Source organism: Pinus tabuliformis, chromosome 2_2 (assembly GCF_031772625.1).
Source record: "Pinus tabuliformis cultivar Carrire ecotype Pingquan chromosome 2_2, CPIR1, whole genome shotgun sequence".
In the NCBI taxonomy this organism is placed as follows: domain Eukaryota; kingdom Viridiplantae; phylum Streptophyta; class Pinopsida; order Pinales; family Pinaceae; genus Pinus; species Pinus tabuliformis.
The window spans coordinates 436,203,291-436,230,579 of record NC_142300.1 but is presented as its reverse complement, the minus strand read 5'-3'; the positions used below and the strand labels follow the sequence as shown (position 1 = coordinate 436,230,579).

The 27,289-nt window shown below is 40.7% G+C and overlaps 2 protein-coding genes across 3 annotated transcripts in view; one reads left to right on the top strand and one right to left on the bottom strand.

The window, feature by feature from the left end:
* LOC149193133 (alpha-taxilin-like protein) overlaps nucleotides 1-27,289 on the bottom strand; it is a 416,017-nt gene that overhangs the window by 224,183 nt on the left and 164,545 nt on the right. The window lies entirely within an intron of this gene.
* On the top strand, nucleotides 22,645-24,779 carry LOC149193134 (uncharacterized). Its single transcript, XM_089406548.1, has 4 exons — nucleotides 22,645-23,536; nucleotides 23,641-24,020; nucleotides 24,173-24,388; nucleotides 24,508-24,779. The coding sequence occupies exons 1-4, from the start codon at nucleotides 22,743-22,745 to the stop codon at nucleotides 24,675-24,677; spliced, it is 1,560 nt and encodes a 519-aa protein (XP_089262674.1). The 5' UTR covers nucleotides 22,645-22,742; the 3' UTR covers nucleotides 24,678-24,779.

The following is a 27,289-nucleotide window of genomic DNA, read 5'->3' as shown; positions in this document are numbered from 1 at the left end:
GTGAGTCACTGATGGAGCAAGGGACTTCTAGTACTTGCACCGGGTAGGATAGTGAGTGGAGGGAGGGGAGCTTCATGTTGTACAGGATGGCTTGGGATCTTGGTATTGAAGGATTCTTTCATATCAGGATAGTGATGAGGTTAGGAACGATACAGTGGCACATCTGGGACCCTGGCACATTGTAGTGACAGTGGAGAACAACAGTTAGAGAGGATGCTCGTTCAGGCATTGCTTGAGGACAAGCGCTTTTTGGAGCGTTAGAAGAATTTGTCAGATGAGGATGCCACCTGGGAAGGTGAGCACATATTGGAACACCCAACTTTGAGGTTGCTTGAGGGCAAGCAACATTTAGCAGGGGAGGACTGTCATGTCCCTTCTCAAACACATTTGTAACAGGTTGCTGCTACACAATTTTGCACAATTTTGGCTAAGGAAGAGAACCCATCATTTTTGACTTAGGGGCTTCGGAGGCAATTCGACTTAATTTGGTTGCTAGTGGAATGTGGGGGCCACCCACATGGGAATTTGAATTGGCCCATTCGAATAACTTGGAGGGAAAGTCGAATAGGTGGATGGAGGGGCCCACATGAAGCAAGGGAGGCCCAAGGAGTTATAAGGAGGGAGCAGCTCTCATTTTGGGATTCATTCATACATCTTGCAAACAAAATCACTTGACTATTCACTCTGTTGTTTAGTTGAGTCAACCGGCTGTTTAGCCACGAATTCCTCAAGAGGGAGATTCAACCTCTACTTCGGGGGACCATCCGTGCCCGCCCTAGAGAGGCAGTTCTACAAGGATTTTAGGACTTTCAAGGTAGTGACATAGCACCACCAACCAACGCAGAGCAGGGAGTGTGTATTTCTGGGCAGCCAGAGAATACACAGAGGGAGATAGAGGCCAGCAGAGATCAGATTGTTTGTCGAAGAGTTAGAGAGCTGAGAAAGCAACAATAGACCAGCATTCTTGCTGAGTTCTACAGCCAGCAGAGCCAGCATTCCAATAGTTCGAATTGTTGGGCTAGGGGGCAGCGCAGAGGCCACTCGCAATTTTTCGTGGATCTTAGGAGCAGGTGTCTTAGGCCAAGAGCTCACCCGAGAAGTCAGGGGTTGGGTAGCAAGGGTCAGCCCAACACTTTGGGGGCATTTCCGGGAGGATTTACAGGCAGTTTCCAGCAGGCCGAATTTTATAGTTGCAGCGGATGTAAGGCTCCAAGGGGGTCGAATTTCAGAAGTCTAAAACAGCGAAAATCCTTTCTAGGTTTTTCTAGGTTTTTGACAAGGATCCCAAATATAAAGTTTCATAATTTTTTGCGCACCGGAGGTGGGGTTTTAAGTTGTATCTTTGCAGCACACAGTGTAGAATTATTGGCTATGAAATTGGATTCGCTGGAAATGGCCTGCATGTCTGAATTCCACGAATTGGACACAATTCGATGGTGATTCGAATCCTAGAACGTGACACGCCGTGTCCTAACGTGACACGTGAGAATCCCGCACGTGTCACAATTTTGGGATTCAAATCCCAAAAAAGGGAAACCCGCGGGCATAAATCGCATTGTTCTATCAGTCATTTACCATTTCTCTCTTTCAATTTTGCATACATTGAGTTGTGGGCAAGGAGCTAAGGGTTTGGAGCAAAGAGCTAAGGGTGTGGAGCGTTCGGCAAAGAGATTCAAGTACCAGGTAAGTGCATTTCATCTCTATTTTTTTGCATTTCTATTACAGTAGTTTGTATATGAATTTTTTTTTCCAAATTTGTGCATGTTTTGTTTTTTTTACAGTGTTCATGGCTCAATCAAGGGCAGCGGTTAGGGGGCAAAGGAAGGGGAAGAATGTCTCCATTGGAGATGCCCCTTCTCCCCCATTATCATCAGAGTCTGTTGCAAGTAATGTTGAGGGAAGAGGAGGACCTAAAGACAGCATTGAGAAATATCCCTTGTGGAAATATGTCACAAGAGAGGATGGGACAAGCACGAAGGGGAAGGGAGAAGGCAATGTGCAATGGAGATGCAACTTTTGCCACATTTCTTTCAAAAGCACATATTACCATGTGAAAGGCCATTTGTTGGCTTCACCAGGTTGTGGAATTGGAGCTTGTAAAGGTGTTCTTTTACAAAAGAGGAAAGAAATGGAAAAGGAATTCACTGTTGGTATGGCAAATGTGGTTGCAAAATCAAGAAAAATCAAGAATGAAGACCCCCTTCCATTTTTGAGGAAAGGCACCACCAAATTTCCATTTGAAAGTTCTATTAGGGGACAAGCAGCAAAAAGAAGAGCAATTTCACTTGGTCCAATGGACAAGATTTTTCAAAAAGAGAAACGGGAAGAACTTGATCTCACCATTGCCTTCTTTTTCTATGAAAATTTCATATCATTAATGTTGCACGCTCACCTCTATTTATTGAGATGTGTCGAGCTCTAACTCATGGGTCTCCATCATGGTATGTGCCTCTTGGTTCAGAGAAGCTTAGAACCACATTGTTGACGAAGGCAAAATAAGAGGTGCAAAAAATGCTTGAGCCTATTAAAGCATCATGGCCAACATCTGGGGTTAGCATTGTTTCTGATGGATGGACAAATCCAGCACGACACCCAATCATCAACTTCATGGTGTCTTCCTTGAATGGTCCAGTTTTCTTGAAAGCAGTGGATACACTTGGAGAATACAAGGATGCACAATTTATGGGTGAGTTATTTATTAAAGTTATTGAAGATGTAGGTGTTGATTCTTATGTGCAAATCATCACAGATAATGCACCTATTTGCAAGGCTGCTGGCATGATTGTGGAAGCTAAATATCCACAAGTGTTTTGGACACCTTGCATTTTCCATTCATTGAACTTAGCACTAAAATCCATTGCTTCTGATGTGCTTTGGATTGGTAACATTATTGAGGACGCACAACATATCCGTAACTTTATGCAAAATCATACAAATGCCCTCACTATCTACAAGGAGTACAGCAATCTATCATTGTTGAAGATAGTTGATACACGGTTTGCCTCTTCATTCATGATGCTGAAGAGGTTGAGGGAGGTCAAGACCGCTCTTGGGGCCATGGTTATTTCTGAGTTTTGGCCTTTTTGGAGAAAGATAGATCAAGTAACCTCTAAAAGAGTGAAGGACACAGTGCTAGATGATGCTTGGTGGGAGAGGGTAGATCTAATTATTCAGATCATGGACCCTATCATTTGTTTGCTTCGATTTGCAGATACAGACAAACTCATCCTAGGAGAGGTTTATGAGGGATGGGATTCCATGATTGAGTCTATGAGAAGCATTATTCTACAGAGTGAGTGCCCCGAGTATGAGACATCACCAGAGGCCTTCTGTGGTACTATACAGGATATTCTTGTCAGCGGATGGGACAAGAATTGCACACCTTTACATTGTTTGGCTCACTCATTGAACCCAAAATACTACAACCATAAGTGGTTGAATGGTGGACCTTCCCGCAAATTTCCTCCTCACATGGATGGTGAAATCTCACAGGGGAGGAAAGATGCATTTAGGCGGGTTTTTCAGAATAGAGCATAGCTTGATGAGGTGGAGGATGCCTTTGTAGAGTTTTCCACTGGCACTGGTTGATTTGCAGGATATGATGTGATTAGAGACAGGGGGCTAAGAAGCCCTATTCTTGGTGGGAAAATCATGGGGCAACAAGCCCTCCTCTTCAGCAGTTAACCATGAGGCTCCTCTCTCAGGTGACTTGATCCTCTTATTGCAAGAGGAATTGGAGCACATATGGGAATTTGGATAGTGTGAAGAAGAGCAGCCTTGAGCAGTCCAGGGCAAAGATAATGGTGTATGTGCACACCAACCTTCGTCTTATTTACAGGCAGAGGGAAGAGTGGTTGAGGGGAAAGACAAAGATGTGGGATGTCTTTCCTGATGATATGGGTCTGGACAGCAGTGTTGAGTTGGCATTGGCCAACATGGATCTCAATGATCCAGTGCTAGAGCCTGTTAGATTTGATGACGGTGATATTTTAGAGGGGGCATCCTCCACACCAGCAGATGTAGAGGCGATTATGGATACAGGGGAGAAGGAGGATGCAGAGGAGAGCAGTGGTGAGTCTGGTGACCATGATGATGAGGACATTGATGCTGATTCTGATGATGACTATGAGGATTGTTGACTCATGAGTCATGGGCTACCTATTGCCTTGAGGCTTGTATACCTGTAGTTGTTTTATATTTTCTATTTCTATTTGCCATTGGCATTGCACTACCTATGTAACACATTTTGATTTGATGACTTAATGAGAAAACTACAGTTCTCAGTGTCTTTATCTTACTATCTTGTAAGTTGTCTTTCATTTATGAATCATGATTTATGTGACATGTATTTGAATTTTGTATGTACTATGCATGCTATAATGTTACTAACTTACTTTGTAAACAGTAAAACTAACATCTAGATGAAGATCTATGCTTGAAATCAATGAATTTGTATCATTAATCAAAATTTGTGTAAGAAATATCTAATTTTTAATATATATATATAACAAATCCTACGTGTCCTGTTCCGGGGGGTCAACGTGTCTGAATTCGACTCTCGAATCCCCGTATCCTACGAATCCCGAATCCCCATGTTAGATGACTTAGATTATTCGGGATTGAATAGTGCCTTTAGGAATCGATTTTGGGAATTCCAAATCGGGCCAAACCATTTCTAGGTTTTTGTGGGTTTTGGCCAAGGAGTTTGTGGTTGAAGTTTCATCATTTTCTGAGCATCGGAGGAGGAGTTTCTTGCAGTCCCTTTCCAGGCAGCAATGAAGTTTTCTAGGCAGCGCAGAGCATTAGAGGAGCAGTCATTTCCAGCATTTGAGATCATTGTATTATCACCTAGGTTTTGTCACGCTTGCCATTGAGGCAAGCCCAGGTGCATTCCTACATACTATTATACTTGCTCCATTAATTAATAAAATGGCTCAGCTGGTTCTTAATTCCAAAGTTTTTATGAGCATTTACTGATTGTTTAAAATTTTTGTGCTATAAATTGTTTTTGCTTTGCATATCACTATTTATTTAAGTTTGGAACATTACAGATTTGGGATCAAAGGAGCAAGCATTTGCTGCTATTGCCAAGAGAAAAGGGAATTTTGGCAAGTTTGGTCCATAGACAAAAGGGTAAAAGAGATATGTCCAAAGTCCAATGCTTTCGCTGCCAAGAATATGGACACTATAAAAAGGATTGTCCTAAGTTCAAGAAGGACAACAATAAAAGGAAACGAGAAGAAGCCCACATTACCCAAGAAGTAAAAGAAGAAGAGAAGAAGCAGAAGAAGAAAACCCCTCCAGATCTCTACTATGACTGAGATCAACTTCTTCACATTAGTCTTCTTTAAAGTTTTTGGTATCATAGGAACATGTAGCAGTAGGATAGAATGCATGATTTATGAGAATGGCATCTTCAGTAATATAGGAGCATTGTGCAAAAATAGCTCAGATAAAGATTTTTTGGGTAGAAAGGAAGTAGCCATTGAATGACCTCATCTATGAATAAAGGAATGATCCTGATAAGGAAGAATCATCTTAGAAGGCCTCTTATCATCAACAGAAAGGAGCAATTTCAAGATGAAGACTATAAGGATCCTCAGGTGGAATATTCAATAGAAGGTTCATGGTTTTCAATAAAAGCAGATGTCTCGATGAGAATTCCACATATGGGGATTCAATAAAGGATGATATATAGACATGAAAGATGTAGCAAAGCAAAGGAGATTGAGGTAATCTCAATCAAGGAAGTTGTTAAAGGAAGATGAGATGATCAAGGAAAGAACTAAGATGAGGTATGTATGCATCTATGTTTTCAGTTAAGTCATGTCATCACTTGTGTTAATGAGCATGGGGAAGTGCTCTGGTAGCATGGTCAAGAATAAGGAAGATCTCTTTCATTAAGGATATGCATGAAGGCATGGTTCACACACTAATAAAAGTCAACATGAAAAATGACCTCGTATGGAGTATGAGGTGATTGTATAGGAAGCCTATAAAGAAGTGTTAATTTTAGGTATGTTCTATGCTTAGAGCAATTTATTTCAATTTTCACAGTTAGCTCAATATCTTTTCCAGATTAGCAATCACATCAGCATTAAAGTAAACTGCAGATAAAACATTAACATAAATCGTAGAAGCCAAGCCAAGACAAGAGGACACAAGATGTGGTGCTAGCCAGGGACAAACCCCAATGTGGGGAAACACTTGATCAATTCTTCTTATATGTTCTTCAATAGTTCAACAGAGAGAGAGAGATAGTACATTTACGACAGAAGTCAACACTTTGACTTTCTAGATAAGAGAATCGATCATCTCTACATGAGAACAGTTGAAGACATGTTGCTTCAACTAATTCTCCAAGGTGACTCCTTCACCTATCAATGTGTTTCACCTCACCGTGTTGCACCATGCTGCACTCATCATCACAGTGCTGGACCTAATGACCATGACATGCACTTCATGTTGCTCTCCTGTCAATGTGCTTCTCAATCACTGGACTACTCTCATCACGAATCTGCACCCAATGTTGCACTCATCACTGATCTAGTCATGTAGCTGCATCATACATAGTGTTGTACTATGCATCACATCATGTTGCACCCTTGTTACATTATGTTTTACCATGCATGCTATAATACCTCATCATTGCCATGTTGTCCCATTGCAGCACCTATGTCTAGCAATACTGATCATATGTATTGCTGCCCATTGTTGTTATGACTGTGTTCAGGTCAGGGCTACCACACAGTTAGGAGATAAGTCCTTTTAGGACTATAGTTTATCTTGAAGAGCTTTCCCTCATACCACACTGCCCTTTGAAGGTGATGTCCACCCTTAACAATCCTTAACACAACCTCAACTGTGTGCTCTGGCTTGCAGCCTAGCACAACAGCTAGCTGTAGCACTCCACCTTCCCAAATGATACCCAAACAGTAGCGTTTTTTTCCTCATGAACTCGGGCAAGCTGACAACACTTACCTGCACTCAAACGCATACATATACAGCCCTGAATCTCTCCTCCTTGTGACTGCGGCTTCCCTGTCTTGCTACTGTCCATGCCCACGTTGCTTCATGCTATGATAAGGTCCCTTTTGTTGTGGATGAAGTCCTTCTTATGCTGCGGCTAGCCCTTAACTCAGGGCTCCTCTTGACAACAGTTTACGGCTTCCTCTTGACTGCGGTTTAGGGATCCCATTAACTACGGATAAGGGCCTTCCCTTTGTTGCAGTTAGAGCTCCCTTTGCTGCGGATTAGAGCCTTCCCTTTGCTGCAGATTAGGGCTCCCTTTGTTGTGGATTAGAGCCTTCCCTTTGCTGCGGATTAGGGCTCCCTTTGTTGTGGATTAGAGCCTTCCCTTTGCTACGGATTAGGGCTCCCTTACTACGCATTAGAACTATTGACTGCAGCTAGGGATTCTTAGATCTGCGGCCAGATCTCCTCCAAGACTGCGGCTAGGGCTCTCCTCGATGACTGCGGCTAGGGCTCTTTTAGATGACCCTCTCCACTACGTCTTCCTTGAGAGAAGACAAACCCAAAACAAGTGAAGAGAGGGAGATCATGAGAGTTTTGTTCTCAAATGACTCAAGGCACCTTTATTTTACAAAAATGTGGAGCACATGAGGAGTTTATTTGGTTGCTGGCCGACCTTGACGAATTGTCCCATAACACAAATGAATCTCATGGCATCAAGGAAAGAAATTGATCAAGAAGCTGAAAGACCCACAAAAAGTAGTTGTTGATGAAAAGAAGAGTCACTAGTTGAAAGGGAGCTCTGACAAGTCCCTAATTAAGAGGGAACTTGGGCAAGTCCCTGGTCAGAGGGAGCTTGGATACATTCCTTTATAGGAAGGGGAATATCTTCCATAGTTGAGAGGGAGAAATAGACACAACATTCTTGTCTTCACTTGGGAAGAAAGAATGGAGGATTGGGTAATCATCTAGCATCTGATGCTCTTTGAGGATGTGTAGGGCATCCAAGATAAGTGAGGCAAGAGGACCGATATTCTTTAAAGGCTGGGAACCCAAGACAAGAATGGTCCTAGAAGGTCATACATAGTGAGCACCCAAGTGGGTACGTACCTTGAGAGACAATGATGAAGGTGTCAATAGTCATTGGTCTTGCCAACATTGTGCTCTAATCTAATGAGAGATAGAGTTGTTAGTCAAGGCCTTGTTGTGGAAACAATGTTCGTTACTATGATGCTATCACAGATGGATTGTGTTGACCACCACGTGTCAACTACCCATAGCAGTACACCCCCTTTTTCTCAAAAAAAGGACAGTACTGGATCGACATGTTTGTGCCATTCGACTGTCATCATCAACCCAATCATGTTATGTCGTAAACCCAGTCTGCATGTCTAAATTGTAAATAATCTTAGCAGATCTGAGTCATGTGTGTAAACTGCCTAGGCAAACCTAATTTTCTAGTGATAATCTACGTTTTGGAAGGTTTTTTGTCTCACCGATCCATGATCGGCAGAGTTTTCCTTCAGCCTAACCCCAATGCCGGAATGAATTGTCATTAGGATCTTAGGGGAATCCTAGTGTGCTTCGAGTCTATGTAAAAGTAATTTGGGAAAAATCCTAATTATTTGGTTAGGTTATTTCAAATTGCTTAATCTGCTAGATTATATGTGTCGCAAGACTGGGTGGTCTATGAGGGTCTATGTCAAATGGGTTTTTCCCCTTGAGATGTAAAATTGTAAAAGTCATGATGTAAAATGTATTAGAGGGTTAGAAAATGTTTTATCCCCTCATAAGTCCCAAGTCCTAGGTCCTAGGTGATTTTTCCAAAGGCTAAGTTCGAGCATCCAGAAATTTAAAAAATAATAATAATAACAATAATAAATAATAAAATTAAAAAATTGAAAAATAACTAAAAATAAAATAAAATAAAACTTAAAAAATAAATTAAAAATAAATAAATTTTTTAAAAAATAAAATAATAATAAGTCAAAAGTTTTGAGGAAATAAATGCAAAATTTAAATTTTTAATATTTTAAAACGCATTTAAAATTTCGATGGATGAGATTAAAAGAGATTTTGATCCTCATCGACGGTCGAGATCATTTTGACATGGATCACTCGAACTAGCCGTTGGGAAATTTTCCTTTAAATAGGTTGTCTGGGGTCATTTGAGATCATTCGATCTATGAGTCTTGTGCTGAAGAAAGCTCTCTTGTAATCTTTTTCTTGTGCAATAAAGAAAGACTTTGGGGTTGAAATCTTGTCGGTGTTACTCTTCTGAAACGCTGTAAGATGTTTCATTCTTCTGCATAAATTTATTTTCATCCATTGTTAATAGCTTGATGAAGAGTGATGTTAAACACAGGTATCTTGTTTACTCACTAGGGTTTGAATGGTAATAAAATTTCTGAAAATAATGGTAGGTATCTCCATTGGATTTGGATTTTAGTACTGCTTTTCCCCTCTTTATTGATAGTTGAAGTGAGCTGTGCAGGAAATCTAGATTGTGAAGATCAACGGGCATTTCGAGAAGTTCTCGGCTAAACCAGCCAACTCCCGAAAAGCATTTTCTTGAAGAGCCCAACGAGTTTTGATCCTGGGTTTATCATTTAAATTTATCTTTTGAATGCATGAGAGGTTTTCTGAAGTGTCTCATAGTAAATCTAAAGTTCTAAAAATATTTCTGTGGATTATCGATAAATCTGGCTATTTAGAGCCTTTAATTTGTAATTATTGTAATTATTTCGCTGGTTTTTTGTTAGGGTTTTAGGTTTCTTCCTTGCACATTTTATTTCTGGGTGTTTGGTTATTGCAGGTTGCAGGTTGGAAGAAAACTTTTTGTCCGAAGCCAGATCTAGGCCCTAGAGGGTAAGATCTAGCCTCAGGATCAGTTCTGGCAAGGATATATACTTCAGATCTGCAAAATTTCGTGGGGTTTTCAGTCTTAAGCAGCTTATCTCTAAATTAAATTTTCTGAAAAGGTTCAAGTTTTTCAGGCCAGCTATCTGCTGCTGCCTAGAGGGTTTCTTTTTCATAGAAGGATTTCGAAATTTGTTTCAGGTGTGCACTGTTCAAACCTCCAGATCTGCATCCTTCAAGCTGTAGCACTGCACAGTGAAAACCTTCCATATCATCTCTGTCAACGCTACTGCCACTCCAAAAAATTGAAATTACGCTACTCCAAAACTGGCTCCATTTTTCACAACGCTACGTGCTACCTACACTTCTTACACCGCTATTCAAAATCTCCCCCACGCAATCACTTTCTCCATCCACGCAAACTTCTCCCAGCATTTCTCCTCTCTACTCTTGCGTACTCATCACGCAACTCCTGTTCGCTGGCCCAAACCTGCGTCAATCCCAGCTCCCATGCAGCGCTTCAGTCATCCCACGCCTTCACCTGCAAATCACATCGAAACCCTTGCAACTGTGGCTATCTGCTTTCTCAGCCTCATACGCATCCATCATTTGCCCATCACTACGATTTGCCAGACCACCATCACTTTCCTCATCGCAGTCTCTTCTCTGCTCCATCCTTCATTCTCCAGTGTTGTCCTCCTCTGCCAACGTGTTGTTGAAATTTGGTACCGGAGGACAGGTGGTTCCCTTAGGCTTTGATCTTTGGCCTAGGGAAAAGTGTCCAAAAGAATTTAATTTTTTTCCTAAAGTGACTTTATAATTTTATAAAGTTAAATTTAATTTAAAAGTGACTTTAAGCGATAAAGTTACTAAGTCTAATTTTAAAGTAACTTTTATAAAGTAAATGAAAAATTAAAAAGGAAAAGTGAATTTGGAAATAAATGACTAAGTGGGTCTTTATTAAAGTGGGGTGAATTAAAAAATAGAAAGTGAGATTTAAATGAGCATTTAATCTCAGCCATTGATCTAAATCTATTTCAGCCATTGGATTTAGAGATCACCCAAAAGTCACTTGGATCACCCAAAAGTCACTTGGAGTTATATTAAAGGAGGAAAAGGTCATTCATTCTTTCATGAGCAGATTGGGAGAAGGAGAGCAAGAGAGCAAGAGAGATTTCTGAGCAGGGAGGAGAAGGAGACAGCAGCTTGGCACACATTCCAAGGCAGCAGTTGAGCAGATTTGTACAGCCGATTCAGCACATAGTGAAAGGCATATTTTTGCACAAAAATCGAGGAGCAGTTTGCTGATTTTTCTGCACACAAAACGGAGGCCGTACAGCGTTTATTGCTGTCCTGTTTGCTGTAATTTCCAGATTGCTGTGAGGCACGGGAAAGGAGATAAGTTGTAAATTTGCTTGCTGATTTTTTGCTGAATAATTCTCACTGTAAAAAGGCAATTTTCAGAAATAAAGAAGAGCTCTCAAACTGGTTTTCCCCAAGAGTTGTAGGGGGTTTTTCCAGGGTCAAGTTGACCAAAAATATCAGTGTTTTAATGTGTTTTAATGGCTGTTTTTGATTGCTGATTTTTAATTCTGCAATTTCCAGCATTCTGAAAAAATTTCCAGAATTTGTGTTTTCAGCAATATTTATTTTTTTCAGTCTGTTAAATGTATAGTTATGGGAATGGGCATTTAACTACATGGGAGAAATAAGGAGAAACTGAAAACCGGGGTGGGAAAACAGAAATTTCTACATGGTATCGGAGCTTGAGTGCTGAAGGGCAGTTTGGAACAGCAAAAGGAAAAATTACAATTGCTGATTTTTCACTCAGAAAATTCCAGCAAGCTGATTTTTTCATAAACAGCAGTTTTATCTTTACTACAGCAGTGCTATTTTTCAGTTTTAGGACAGCAGGATGTCATTGGGATTGAGGGTGGAGAATAGGCTGGATGGGCATACAAATCACAGCGTTTGGAAGGAGAGAATGCAGAGTATCTTTGAGGAGGCAGAAGTCTGGGATATCATGGTGCATACCGCACAGAACCCTGTTGTTGTGCCCACTGATGTTACTCAGTTGGCTGAGTATAAAAAGAAGAACAATAAGGATAAGAGGCTGATTCTAGACGGAATCAAAGACCATTGCATTCCTCATGTGAGAGGAAAGAGCAATGCCCATGAGATGTGGACAGCATTGTCCAATCTCTACCAGAGTACCAATGAGAATCGGAAGATGGTCCTGAAGGAGAAGCTGAAGAACATTAAGATGGGTAATGATAGTGCAGCTGGATATCTCACAAAGATTACTAATGTGAGAGATGAGTTGGCAGCGATTGGAGAGGCCATTCCACCCACTGAGTTGGTGCGGATTGCAGTGAATGGCCTCCCCCGTTCATGGTTGAACTTTGCTGATGGGGTTTGTGCACGTGAGACCCTTCCCACATGGGAGAGGTTTTGGGATGATTGCATTCAGACAGAGATCAGGAAAGGTCAGCTTGGGGCAGCCAAGCCAGTTGAGCAGGATGAGGATGTAGCACTGGTGGCAGGAGGCAAGAAAGGCAAAGGTAAAGGTAAACAGGGGAACACACAGAAGGACTATTCCAAGGTGAAGTGTTGGAATTGTCAAAAGATGGGACACTATGCAGTTGTGTGTCCGGAGAAGAAGAAGAAGAAGGGGAAGAACCAGGACGTGGCAGCTTCAGCAGAGATTGAGGACTTTGCTGGTCATTTTGACCGAGAGTTTGCGTTCACTACGTGTGAGTCCTCTAGTGCAGGATCACCTGCCACACAGGTTCAGAGGGAGCATGCTTTTCCCTCGATTAGCGGAGCATCTACAGATATCTGGTATGTGGACAGTGGGGCTTCACGTCACATGACAGGAGTCCGGGAGTACTTCTCAGAGCTTTCAGAGAGTGGTACTGATATTGAGGTAGTACTCGGTGATGACAGAGTTGTTAGAGCAGTCGGGGTGGGGACAGTGACATTTCAGAGGGAGTCCAAACCTCCCTTGAAGGTGTCAGAGGTTCTTTATGTGCCAGGGATGAGGAAGAACCTCATATCCGTCTCAGCGTTGGAGGACAGAGGATATGAGGTACTGTTCAGGGGAGGACAGGTGTTGATGTATCCCAGGGGCGCTCCAGCTGATTCAGCTAGAGTGATAGGTGTACGCCATGCAAAGGTGTACAAGTTTGCATTTCAGCCCCTTTTGGCATTGAGCAGTAGTACCGACAGCAGAGCTAGCAGTTCTGAGCTGTGTGAGATTTGGCACCGCAGGATGGGACATATGTATCATGGAGCCTTGAAGACATTGCGGGAGATCACTACAGGTGTGCCAGATTTCAGTACTGATCACTTTGATACTTGCAGAGGTTGTGCGATGGGCAAATTTGCCAAATCCCCTTTTCCCAGCAGTGACAGCAGAGCGACGGGGATACTTGATTTGATTCATTCCGATGTGAGCGGTCGGATGTCTCATGTTTCCTTGAGTGGATATGAGTACTATGTTTTATTCATTGATGATCACTCCAGGAGGACCTGGATTTATTTTTTGAAGACCAAGAGTGAGGTCTTCAAGCGGTTTCAGGAGTTCAGAGCTCTTGTGGAGACTCAGACAGGTCGAAAGATCAAGTCCTTGAGGTCGGACAATGGAGGAGAGTACACCCTTGGAGAGTTTGTTGACTATTGTGCGGAGGCAGGCATTAGGAGGGAGTTCACTGTTCCTTACAAGCCCCAGCAGAACGGGGTTGCAGAGAGGAAGAACAGATCCATCATAGGGGCTGCCAAAGCCATGTTACATGATCAGGGGTTGCCATTGTTCTTGTGGGCAGAGGCCTGCAACACAACTGTTTACTTGCAGAACAGGAGTCCGCATCGTGCCTTGGGGCACATGACTCCGGAGGAGGCTTTCTCTGGAAAGAAGCCTGATATTGGTCATCTTCATATCTTTGGATGCATTACATACTCCTATATACCCAAGGAGAAGAGGACCAAACTAGAGCCCACCGCAGAGAAGGGTATCTTTGTGGGCTACAGTGAGACCTCAAAGGCCTTTCGGATTTACATTCCTGCACAGAGGAGAGTTGTTGTCAGACGGGATGTGAAGTTCGAGGAGGACAGGGCCTTTAGGAGGTCACAGGAGTTAGAGTATCTGGATCAGCCAGACCCTCAGCAGCAGTTGAGTCAGTCGCAGGGATCCAGTGGGCAGGGATCAGGAGGATCCGGAGGTACATCTATGAGGATGTCAGGTCCGTCAGTGAGCAGTGGCTCACCGAGCTAGAGGGGTGGTGCTCCGGGCAGCATGCAGAGCAGTTCACAGAGCAGTTCACTAGGGAGTCCACTGATGGACAGTTCACACGGTACCTCAGCTTCTACAGGTTCAGGTGCAGGCAGGAGGACAGCAGACAGACAGTCAGGAGTTCAGGCTACTGATGATGATGAGGAGGAGGAGTTTCATTCTCCGGTGGGAGAAGTGCGCTCAGGGAAGAGGAAGCCCAAGTGGCTTCAGGACACCTTGAGAGATGCCACATCTGTTGCTGAGCCGAAGAGGCCGGTCAGAGAGAGTAGACCACCTGAGAGGTTTTGTAGCTATATGGCGATGGTTACCAGCATCCTTGACTCTGAGCCTTCTAGCTATGAGGAGGCAGCTAGCCAGCAGGTCTGGAGAGAGGCCATGCAGGAGGAGTATTCTTCTATCATGAAGAATGATGTTTGGGAGGTGGTGCCGAGGCCTGAGGGCAAATCCGTGGTTACTTCCAGATGGCTTTACAAGGTAAAGCATGCTGCAGATGGCAGCATTGAGAAATTCAAAGCGAGGTTTGTGGCTAGAGGATTCTCCCAGGTAGAGGGAGTTGATTATGAGGAGACCTTCGCTCCCGTGGCTCGATATACTTCGATCCGCTCCATTATATCGATAGCAGCAGAGATGGGTTGGAAGATCCACCAGATGGATGTGAAGACCGCATTTCTCAATGGCTTCATACAGGAGGAGGTGTACATTGAGCAGCCACAGGGCTTTGAGGTGCATGGGAAGGAGTCCCATGTGTGCAGATTGAAGAAGGCCCTTTATGGCCTGAAGCAAGCTCCCAGAGCTTGGTACTCCAGGATAGATGCATACTTGCAGGGGATGGGTTTCACAAAGAGTGAGGCAGATCCGAACCTTTACTTTATTGTGATTGGTGAGGAGCCTCTCATTCTGGTGCTGTATGTGGATGACTTGATCATTACAGGTGCAGAGAGACTCATAGAGCACTGCAAGAGAGATCTTGCGGCGGAGTTTGAGATGAAGGACATCGGCTTGATGCATTACTTTTTGGGTTTGGAGGTGTGGCAGGAGGAGGGGCATTTCTTCCTGGGGCAGGGGAAGTATATTGTGGACATCCTTAGCAGATTCCACATGGAGGATTGTAGACCCATGTCGACACCGATGATCACCAACTGGAAGAAGCTTCATGCTTCGGATTCCGAGTTGGTAGATCCCACATTGTACAGGCAGCTGATTGGTTCCTTGATGTATTTGGTCAACACTAGACCAGATATCTGTTTTGCAGTCAACACGATGAGTCAGTTTATGTGTGAGCCTAGGAAGGTTCACTGGGTGGCTGCAAAACACATTTTGCGGTACTTGCAAGGGACAGTGGATTATGGTCTGGACTACAGGCAGGGAGATGGAGTGAGATTGGCAGGATACACTAATTCTGATTGGGCAAGTTGTGCTTCTGATAGGAAGAGCACTTCAGGGTGTTGTTTTGGGTTGGGTTCAGCAGTAGTGTCATGGTTCAGCCGGAAGCAGCAGTCAGTAGCACTGAGTTCAGCGGAAGCAGAGTATATGCCAGCCAGTGTAGCTAGTTGTGAGGCCATCTGGCTTCGCAAGATGTTGTTTGGCTTATTTGGTCAGCCATTGAGACCTTCAGTGATTTACTGTGATAATTAGAGTTGCATTAAACTCACGGAGAATCCAGTATTTCATGATAGGTCAAAGCATATCGGGATCAGATATCATTTCATCAGAGACTATGTTCAGAAGGGAGTTGTGAAGCTTGAGTATATTTCCACTGATGAGCAGGTTGCAGATATTCTTACCAAAGCCTTACCACGGGGCAAGCATGTCTACTTCAGAGACAAGATGGGTGTGGTGAGGAACACCTTCCTCGGTAAGAGGGAGTGTTGAAATTTGGTACCGGAGGACAGGTGGTTCCCTTAGGCTTTGATCTTTGGCCTAGGGAAAAGTGTCCAAAAGAATTTAATTTTTCTCCTAAAGTGACTTTATAATTTTATAAAGTTAAATTTAATTTAAAAGTGACTTTAAGTGATAAAGTTACTAAGTCTAATTTTAAAGTAACTTTTATAAAGTAAATGAAAAATTAGAAAGGAAAAGTGACTTTGGAAATAAATGACTAAGTGGGTCTTTATTAAAGTGGAGTGAATTAAAAAATAGAAAGTGAGATTTAAATGAGCATTTAATCTCAGCCATTGATCTAAATCTATTTCAGCCATTGGATTTAGAGATCACCCAAAAGTCACTTGGATCACCCAAAAGTCACTTGGAGTTATATTAAAGGAGGAAAAGGTCATTCATTCTTTCATGAGCAGATTGGGAGAAGGAGAGCAAGAGAGCAAGAGAGATTTCTGAGCAAGGAGGAGAAGGAGACAGCAGCTTGGCACACATTCCAAGGCAGCGATTAAGCAGATTTGTACAGCTGATTCAGCACATAGTGAAAGGCAAATTTTTGCACAAAAATCGAGGAGCAGTTTGCTGATTTTTCTGCACACAAAACAGAGGCCGTACAGCATTTATTGCTGTCCTGTTTGCTGTAATTTCCAGATTGCTGTGAGGCACGGGAAAGGAGATAAGTTGTAAATTTGCTTGCTGATTTTTTGCTGAATAATTCTCACTGTAAAAAGGCAATTTTCAGAAATAAAGAAGAGCTCTCAAACTAGTTTTCCCCAAGAGTTGTAGGGGGTTTTTCCAGGGTCAAGTTGACCAAAAATATCAGTGTTTTAATGTGTTTTAATGGCTGTTTTTGATTGCTAATTTTTAATTCTGCAATTTCCAGCAATCTGAAAAAATTTCCAGAATTTGTGTTTTTAGCAATATTTATTTTTTTCAGTCTGTTAAATGTATGGTTATGGGAATGGGCATTTAACTACATGGGAGAAATAAGGAAAAACTGAAAACCGGGGTGGGAAAACAGAAATTTCTACACGTGTTGCTTTCCCATGCATTTTTCTCCGGCATCCTTTCCATTACCTTCCACGTCCCCTCAACCCTGCCCTCCCCTGCACGTTGAAACCTCTCAGCCGTCGAAGTTTGTTCCGTCTCCAAACCTGCACAGCACACCAGACATACATTCAATTTTTTGTTCTTGGGTTAGCTTACATGTGTAGTTTTATTGTTACGATATATGGGTATATGTTGGTGTTAGTTTAGCCTTAGGCTAGATAGCTCTTTTATTTAGTTAATTTAGAATTTTATTTAAGTTTTGTTTAGTTTTAGATTTCTTTAAATTTAGATTTAATTTTTAAAGTTTGATTTTAAAATAATATCAAAAAATCATAAAAATTAAAAAAAAGCATAAAGAAAATTTTTTTAGTTTTCTTTTATTTAGTTTTAGAATTAAATTTTAGATTTAGATTAGTTTAATATTTGATTTTTTTTTTAGTTAGTTTTTAGTTTTAGTTTATTTTCTTTTTCATTTAGTTTAGTTTGGTGTTAATAATTTTAGGTTTCATTTACTTTAATGTTTGCTTAATTTTGTTTTGTTTTATTTAAAAATATAAAAATTAAAACCAAAAAATTAAAAAAAAATTAAAAGGATTGAAAATTCATTTTTGTCTTTTGTGGTATTTATGTTCCACTTCTCTATAGTTAAATACGCTTAAATGTTTGTTTAAAGATTAACTTTTGAAAAGTGGTGGATCATTGTGTGAACTTGTCAGCATTTAAATTTTATGGTCATTTAAAGCATTTGATTTTTTGAAGTTTAACTGCTGGAACATTGTTAAAGCATTGTGCATTTATTGAATATCTTGCATTGCTTGGATTATTTGATGATAAATGATTATTTTACAAGGTTCATATTTCTGCAATATTTAATAAATAATCATATAATCATTAACTCCATAAGGCACTGGTACATTAATTTCTAAGGTCAATCAAGTGCTAAATTGTCTTGTTGTGTCTCCCAACCCAACTGGACCACAGTTGGTCTTCCTTTATCCCATAGGGTCTACCCCCCTTAGCCTCGGGAGATGGCTTAAATGGAGAGATCGGGGATCATGGTGACAGCCCCCGGTCTGAGCGTTGTCGCGCTGCCCAGACAATCTGTGTGACAACATTTTTTGGCGTTGTCGCTGGGGACAGAGTTTTTTCTGTCCTCGGTTTATTCGACATTCATCATTCTTTCATCTTTCTCGTCTCTTATTTGAGCTAGCAAGAGTCAACATTTTTTGGCATCATTTGGATCTTTTCATCGCTTTATCTTTCGTCATATCAGCAACTACTCTTCAATTCATTTCTTGTTTGGGTGGCAACTCCATTTCTTTTTTCCCAAACAAGAAGCCTCCCTCATATCTGCTTGTTGGTTGCTTTTTGGATATTAGAATTAGATTCAATGTTCAAGTGGCGACTCCACTTCTTTCATCTCTTGTTTTTCTTGAGCAGAGATCTCTTTCTATCATTCATTTGGTCCCTCATTATTCATCATGGATTATACGTTTACCCCATGTCATTTTACTGATGATCTCCATGATGTTCCAGAAGTGGCCATTTCTAAATTACCTTTGTTCTCAGGTGGTGATTTCAGTCGTTGTTAGAAAGCATTTAAGCAAATTTACTCGTATAATGATCATATATTGTAGACTTCCTCAATATAATCATGAAAATGTCAAAATGTGTCTGTTTGTCCTTTCTTTAGAGGGTGATGCTTTGAATCGATTTAATAATTGTCCTGAATATTCTTTCACTTCTATACAAGACATTGTCAATGCTTTTAAAGATAGATATGGCTATCCAGATAGCTCGCCTTGTGCCCCTAAAATTGTGCAACAGAATGGAAGTAATCTTATGAAAGGTCCAATTGTTGATGAAAGATTTCAAGACAATTCTTCATATTAGAGTGTGCCATCCCCCTGTACCATTGCAGATCAAATCCAGGATAGTGGAAAAGCAGGGACAAATTGTGCAATCAATGAAAAGGAAAATCAGAAGCAAATTATAGAAGAACTAATGCGGCTAGTAAAAAATATGGAGATCAATCAAACTAATTACACCAATGATGTGAAATCTTTATGCACCCACCTGGAAAAACGTAATAAGGAGATGGAGATCATGAAAATTAAACACTCTGATCACGTAACCGACATGCAAAATCAGCATGCTAAGGAAATTGAGACCATGAAAGCTAATCATGACAGGGAAATTAATTTTATGCAAAGCAAGTTATCAGGCTTAGAGGAAAATATGACGATCATGGAATTCGATTATAATAATCAGTTGGCTACCATGCAAGAAAATTATAAGAAAGAGATAAACTCTATGCAACATTGTTGGATGACCATAAAGGCAAAGGATGATAAAGTAATAAGAGATATGGAAGCTAATCAGATATGTCTTCAGAATAAGTTATTGACCATGGAAGAAGACCATGCTAGGGAAATCAGTGCTATGAAGGTTGAACACTCTAGTCAGATAGATGCCATTAAAATACAAGTTCAGAAAATTCAACAACGGTCAGAGGATAAAAGAAACCAGGGAACGTCAATAGATTAGGAGCCTCCTTATCTGCTGCAACAAGCTCCATCTTATTATGAGGTCCTTTGTTCCATTGAAAAGTGGATAATTGAAGGTGACCTGGATAAAAGGGAAATTAATAATCAGGTTGATGCTCACACGGTTAATCCACCAATCATAGAAGATCAAGTTATAACTCATGGCACCTGTGAGATTGATCCATCATCCTTGACAAGGCAGATGCAGAATGAAGAAAGACATGTCACGCATATCTTACATACTTCATCTGAGAGCTTTGAAGCAGAAAGTTCCACGTCATCAATGATACAACCTGCCACAAAGAAAAAACGCAAAAGAAAGAGAACGAGAAGAAGATTTGATGCATCAGATGGCCGCGAGCAACTTGATTTTCGAATAGGAAAAAGTCCTACCGTATGCAGAATTGGACATGGCACATCCGACGAGTAGGCGACAGATTTGCCTGAAAGTAGGCAAATGCTCAGTATACACTATATTGAACACATCTAATGCCATGGGGCATCCTCTGTATTTCTAACCCTACTTGTTTTTTCAGCATTTCCATTTCTATTTTAGGATTAGATTTACTTTTCATGTTACTAGATAGTTAATAAATGAAGAGCTTATATATTTCCTGTGCTTAATGTTATATGATTATTTTTGGATGGACGCTACTTATGTTTTGTTGTGTGTTGCGTGGATGCAGATTTTGGATTCTCACATTCCTACAATGCAGCAATGTGTCCCCAAGCAGAGCCAGATGTTGACAACCACGTGTCAACTACCCATTGCAGTACACCCCATTTTCGCAAAAAAGGGACAGCACTGGATCAACATGTCCGTGCCCTTCGACTGTCATCATCAACCCAATCATGTTATGTTGTAAACCCAGTCTGCATGTGTAAATTGTAAATAATCTTAGCAAATCTGAGTCATGTATGTAAACTACCTCGGCAAACCTAATTTTCTAGTGATAATCTACGTTCCGGAAGGTTTCTTGCAGTGTAACAGGAATCGGCAAAAAATCGGAATAATCGCGAGTGGAAGTCGGATCGGCGGCAAAACGATCAGTTTCGAATCTCGGCGTGTCAACTCGCGTTGACCGAGTTTAACTCGTGGTCAACGCGAGTTCGACTCGCGATTTATGCGATTTGTCCGATTATTACGAGTTTTACGAGTCCCGCCAAATTCAAGGGTTTTCGCCTTCCGGTTTGCCGCGTTTGCTTTCCCGCATCGGTGACTTGTTTAACAGTTTAACGGTGCCGCCTTTATAACTGTTAACATTGCCGCGTTTGTCATTGCAGCATTCAAACGACGATCGGACGAAGCCTTCGAACTCGAAGCATATCCCTGTCGAAGCCTGTCGCTTAGCGCATTCGAAGTTTCGATTCTCCAACGACGAAGCCGCGGCCCGCATTGGAAGCACAGTCTCTTCGACAGTTCGACTGTACAGTGTACATTGCTTCAGCCTTCATGGTTCACCGATAGCTTACATCTATTCGAGTCTCGACAGTCGACTGTTGATAACTTGATATACGTTAACGGTTACAGTGTTGACAACAGTAACATTGTGCACTTGCAGGTCCCTTTAACTTTAAAGCCGGAGAGAATGGAAGCTTGCCAAGACTACAACTGAATCCATACTCTTGGTCAAAGGTATTTTTCAGTGTATATGGATGAAGCTAATAAGTGTACAGCTCCTTTTATTTCTCTGAGTTTACTTCTATTTCTAGTGAGTTTATTACTAGTTGAACCATTCGTTTTTTTTTACCTGAGTAAACTTACACCTGAAGGCTGAAACACAGGTATTTTCACCTCATCTTAGTCTGCCGATGCAGGTGACCTTGGGCCTGCAGATTGTACACAACAGAAGCAAACTATATCTTTACTGAAACAGGATGAACAACAACAGGGCCACAGCTCCGATTTAAACGCCATAGGAAGCTTATACTGTTAGTTCTAGGTTCCACACAGACTTTATAATTAACAGAAATTTAATCTCACCAGACAAGTTATCAAGAATATCAACAACGCTGTATCTGCAATTAATGTAGTTCATACTTTAAATTTGATATATATTATATATATAGTTTTAATAGGTGAAAACTTGTAACTGTAATAAATATATGAGATGTAATCCTAACAGGTTATAGGTTCAAGATGAGGGTTACCTTTAGGGAAATAAAACTATAAATTATTTCAAAGAGTGTTGAGATTACTATAAAATTATTTCAAAGAGGGTCTAATCTCAAACTGACTTTATGACTCTGCACTGTATTCATAATTTCATAACACTGTAACAGTAAGTTAGTAACTGTGCCTCAAGGACTGAGCCCTCCAACAAATCTGAGCCACAATTCTGTTCCTAGGTGACTGTTCCAACTTCCAAGTAGCACCTGCCACCAAGTCTGAGCTTGAAGCAGCTACAGATATGAGTGTTTTGTCCATCTGTCTTGAGACTCTTGAGTCTTGACTCTTCATTTACTTTTTTAAATTTCTAGCATATTTTAAATTTTTGGATGATTTTTAAATTTGATTTTTTCTTGTCTTTCACAGGACTCATCTTAACAGAAACTACAAATTAAACACAAGTTCAAAGCAACAACAATGCCGAGAGAGAAGGACTTTGCTTGGGCTTATTGTGACAAGATTCCTGGAAAAGCCTTGCTCCTTTGTAAATTTTGCAAAAAGGAATGCAGTGGAGGCATTTATAGATTCAAGTTCCACCTTGCAAAAATACCTGGCCATGATATAGGTATTTGCACCAAGGTTGACGAGAATGTCCAACACCAAGCAGCCTTGGCCCTTGAAATGTTAGAGCAGCATAATGCCAAGAAAGCAAAGCAAACTGCTGAAATAGGAAATGTTGGAGTTGATACTTTTTGTCACTAGCCCCATGTCACCTCAATCTGTTGAATCCTCAATGCCGTTCCCAAGTTTTCCACACATGCCTCAAAGCCATGCCAGTCCTTCAACTCCTTCCTTGAACACTGGAGGTGGAAACATAAACGCCTTTTTTGCTCCCCGCACAAAACCCGGTTCCCAACCGACCTTGGATGGCACTGGTTGGAAAAAAAATATCCATATTCAGGCAAGGAAGGCCATTGCTAACTTTTGGTTCTATTCTGACATACCTTTCCACTGTGCCAGAAGTCCTTATTGGCAAGCTATGATTGATGCAATTGCTAATGCAGGTCCAGGGTTCAAAGCCCCTACATCAGAGAGCCTTAGGACAGATATGTTGTTAGAGAGTGTTGAAGATGTCATGCTTCTGCTAGCTGAGTTTCGTTCATCATGGGTAGAAACAGGGTGCACCATCATGAGTGATGGATGGACAGATCAGAGGAATAGAACTTTAATAAATTTCCTTGTATCTTGTCCCGCAGGCACAATGTTTCTCAAGTCAGTGGATGCTTCAGATAAGGTTAAGAGTGCCCAACTTATCTGTGAAATGATGGAGGAAGTTGTTCAAGAAGTGGGAGAAGAAAATGTTGTACAAATTGTCACCGATAATGCAGCGAATTATATGGCTGCTGGTAGACTTTTTGAGATGAGGCACCCCACTATTTTTTGGACCTCTTGTGCTGCCCATTGCATAGATTTAATGCTTGAGGACATTGGTAAGCTTCATTGGATACATGAGGTTGTGGAGAAGGCAAAATCCATAACCAAATACCTATACAACCACACTATTGTCCTAAACACTATGAGAATATACACTGAAGGTAAAGAAATTGTTCGACCTGCAGTGACTAGATTTGCAACAAATTTCATATCTTTGCAATCTGTGGTTGAGCAAAAGATAAATCTGAAGAGGATGTTCTTGGGACCTGAGTGGATGGGATCTAAACATTCCAAGACCCCTGAAGGCATCGAAATTGCTGCACTTGTGTTTAATGATGGCTTCTGGAAAGATGCTGAAGAGATTATTGCTGTGACGGAGTCCCTTGTTAGAGTTCTCAGGTACTTTTAGTCTTTTAACTTTTTCATTTTTTAAATTTCATTTCAAGCTTCTTTTTATTTACAATGTTTCATATTTCTTTAAATTTGAATGCTTGAACTTTCAGGATGGTTGATGGTGACAAACCCGCTATGGGTTACATTTATGAGGCGATGGATCTCGCAAAGGAGGCCATCAAAAGAAGATATGGGGATGATGAGACAAAGTATATGCCTCTTTGGGACATTATAGATGCACGTTGGGATAGGCAATTGCATTCCCCCTTACATGCTGCTGGGTACTTCTTAAACCCACAATATTTTTATGATAAGAGCAAATTTAATGAGGATGGGGAGGTTGGCAGAGGACTTATGACATGCTTGGAAAGGTGCTTCCCTGATCCAGAACAACAAAGTCGTGTCTTTTCCCAACTACAAGATTATAGGACACCATCTAAATTGTTTGCCTATACCAGTGCTATAAGACAAAGGTCAAAGATGTTGCCAGGTACCCAGCTTGAAGGCTTCATCAATTCATTAAATTTGTTTAAACTTTATTTTGTATGTTAAATGTTTTATTAAATTTTATTTTCTAAGTTTTTACTATTTACTAATTTGGTACTTCTAGTCTTCTACTCACAAACCCTTACCACTTGCTAGGTCTTTGGTGGCAAAACTTTGGTAGTGATACGCCAGATTTGAAGAGATTTGCCATTCGAATCTTAAACCAAGCATGCAGTGCTTCAGGTTGTGAACGCAACTGGAGCATGTTTGAGAAAATACATTCTAAGAAGCGCAACCGATTGACACAAAAGCGCTTGAATGACCTTGTATTTGTCCATTACAATCTACGACTTCGCAACAAACAAATACAAGGTGAGATTCGAGAGCTTGAATTTGAAGGTTTCATAATCTAGTTCGTACTTTAAAAGTTTAAAGTTCAAACTTCAAAGTGAAATTTTAATTCACATTTCAATGTCTCATGATAATGACAGGTATTGATCATTCACCAATTGACCTTGAAGAGTTAGATTTGCAAGCTACAAATGCGGCAGAATGGGTTCAATTAGATGAGCCTCCTCTTTTCAGCCTTCATGACTTGGAGAACTTTGAGAGTCAAGCAAGCGAAGGAGCGGGAGGAATTGCTTCTAGTTCTCACTCTTAAGAGTCTTAGACTCTTAGTTGCTGATTTTTTTCTGATTAGTATGCAGTTTTTTACTTTTTTGTAAACTTTTAGAAGCATATGCTTCTAAGGACTCAAGACTCAGTGCTTTGAAGTTTGGATCATGTGTGGACTCATAACATATATGAGATACTTATTTATTCATGATATTTTGGACATCTATTGATATTATGCATTGTTTGGACATACCTTTACCCAATATTAATGAAAAATGGTTTTTTTAATTCAATATATGTGTATATTTTTATTTAATGAATTTGCCGATTTTTTCCCGATCCGATTAAAACTCTTCGCTCTTTTGCCTCGCCGATTTATTGCCGATTCCGAGTCTGGTAACATTGGTTTCTTGTCTCACCGATCCATGATCGATAGAGTTTTCCTTCAGCCTAACCCCGAAGCCGGAATGAATTGTCATTAGGATCTTAGGGGAATCCTAGTGTGCTTCGAGTCTATGTAAAAGTAATTTGGAAATAATCCTAATTATTTGGTTAAGTTATTTCAAATTGCTTAATCTGCTAGATTATATTTGTGTCGCAAGACTGGGTGGTCTATGAGGATCTATGTCAAATGGGTTTTCCCCCTTGAGATGTAAAATTGTAAAAGTCATGATGTAAAGTGTCTTGAGAGTTGGAAAATGTTTTATCCCCTCATAAGTCCTAAGTCCTAGGTCCTAGGTGATTTTTTCAAAGGCTAAGTTTGAGGATCTAGAAATAAAAAAATAAAAATAATAAAAAATAACTAAAAAATAAAAAAATAAAATAAAATAAAACTTAAAAAATAAATTTAAAATAGATAAATTTTTAAAATAATAAAATAAAATAATAATAAGTCAAAAGTTTTGAGGAAAAAATGCAAAATTTAAATTTTTAATATATTAAAACGCATTTAAAATTTTGACGGATGAGATTAAAAGAGATTTTGATCCTCATCGACAGTTGAGATCATTTTGACATGGATCACTCGAACTAGCCGTTGGGAAATTTTCTTTTAAATAGGTTGTCTGGGGTCATTTGAGATCATTCGATCTGTGAGCCTTGTGCTGAAGAAAGCTCTCTTGTAATCTTTTTCTTGTGCAATAAAGAAAGACTTTGGGGTTGAAATCTTGTTGGTGTTACTCTTCTGAAATGCTGTAAGATGTTTCATTCTTCTGCATAAATTTATTTTCAGCCATTGCTAATAACTTGATGAAGAGTGATGTTAAACACAGGTATCTTGTTTACTCACTAGGTTTGAATGGTAATAAAATTTCTGAAAATAATGGCAGGTATCTCCATTGGATTTGGATTTTAGTACTGTTTTTCCCCTCTTTATTGATAGTTGAAGTGAGCTGTGCAGGAAATCTAGATTGTGAAGATCAACGGGCATTTCGGGAAGTTCTCGGCTGAACCAACCAACTCCCAAAAAGCATTTTCTTGAAGAGCCCAACGAGTTTTGATCCTGGGTTTATCATTTAAATTTATCTTTTGAATGCATGAGAGGTTTTCTGAAGTGTCTCATAGTAAATCTAAAGTTCTAAAAATATTTCTGTGGATTATCGATAAATCTGGCTATTTAGAGCCTTTAATTTGTAATTATTGTAATTATTTAGCTGGTTTTTTGTTAGGGTTTTAGGTTTCTTCCTTGCACATTTTATTTCTGGGTGTTTGATTATTGCAGGTTGCAAGTTGGAAGAAAACTTTTTTGTCCAAAGCCAAATCTAGGCCCTCGAGGGTAAGATCTCGCCTCAGGATCAGTTCTGGCAAGGATATTACTTTAGATCTACAAAATTTCGTGGGGTTTTCAGTCTTAAGCAACTTATCTCTAAATTAAATTTTCTAAAAAGATTCAAGGTTTTCAGGCCAACTATCTGCTGCTGCCTGGAGGGTTTCTTTTTCGTAGAAGGATTTCAAAATTTGTTTCAAGTGTGCATTGTTCAAACCTCCAGATCTGCATCCTTCAAGTTGCAGCACTGCACACCAAAAGCCTTCCATATCATCTTTGTCAACGCTACTGCCACTCCAAAAAATTGAAATTATGCTGCTCCAAAACTAGCTCCATTTTTCACAACGTTGCATGCTACCTACACTTCTCCTTACGCCGCTATTCAAACTCTCCTCCACACGCAGTCCCTTTCTCCCTCCACGCAAACTTCTCCTAGCATTTCTCCTCTCTGCTCTTGCGTACTCATCACGCAGCTCCTGTTCACTGGCCCAAACCTGCATCAATCCCAGTTCCCACGCAGCTCTTCAATCATCCCACGCTTTTACCTGCAAAAAACATCGAAACCCTCGTAGCTGTGGCTATCTGCTTTCTCAACCTCCTACGCATCCATCATCTGCCCATCACTATGATTTGCCAGACCACCATTGCTTTCCTCATCGCGGTCTCTTCTCTACTCCATCCTTCATTCTCCAGTGTTGTCCTCCTCTGCCAGCGTGTTGCTTTCCCACGCATTTTTCTCCCGCATCCTTTCCATGACCTTCTGCGTCCCCTCATCCCTGCCCTCGCCTGCACGCTGAAACCTCTCAGTCGTCGAAGTTTGTTCCGTCTCCAAACCTGCGCAGCACACTAGACATACATTCGATTTTTTGTTCTTGGGTTAGCTTACGTGTGTA

What these genes read in the sequence shown, in the direction of transcription:
- LOC149193134 (XM_089406548.1), top strand. Translation starts at nt 22,743, where the DNA reads ATGATTGATGCAATTGCTAATGCAGGTCCAGGGTTCAAAGCCCCTACA. An exon ending in TCCCTTGTTAGAGTTCTCAG is followed by an intron (nt 23,537 to 23,640) that starts GTACTTTTAGTC and finishes TTGAACTTTCAG; the next exon opens with GATGGTTGATGGTGACAAAC. An exon ending in TCGCAACAAACAAATACAAG is followed by an intron (nt 24,389 to 24,507) that starts GTGAGATTCGAG and finishes TGATAATGACAG; the next exon opens with GTATTGATCATTCACCAATT.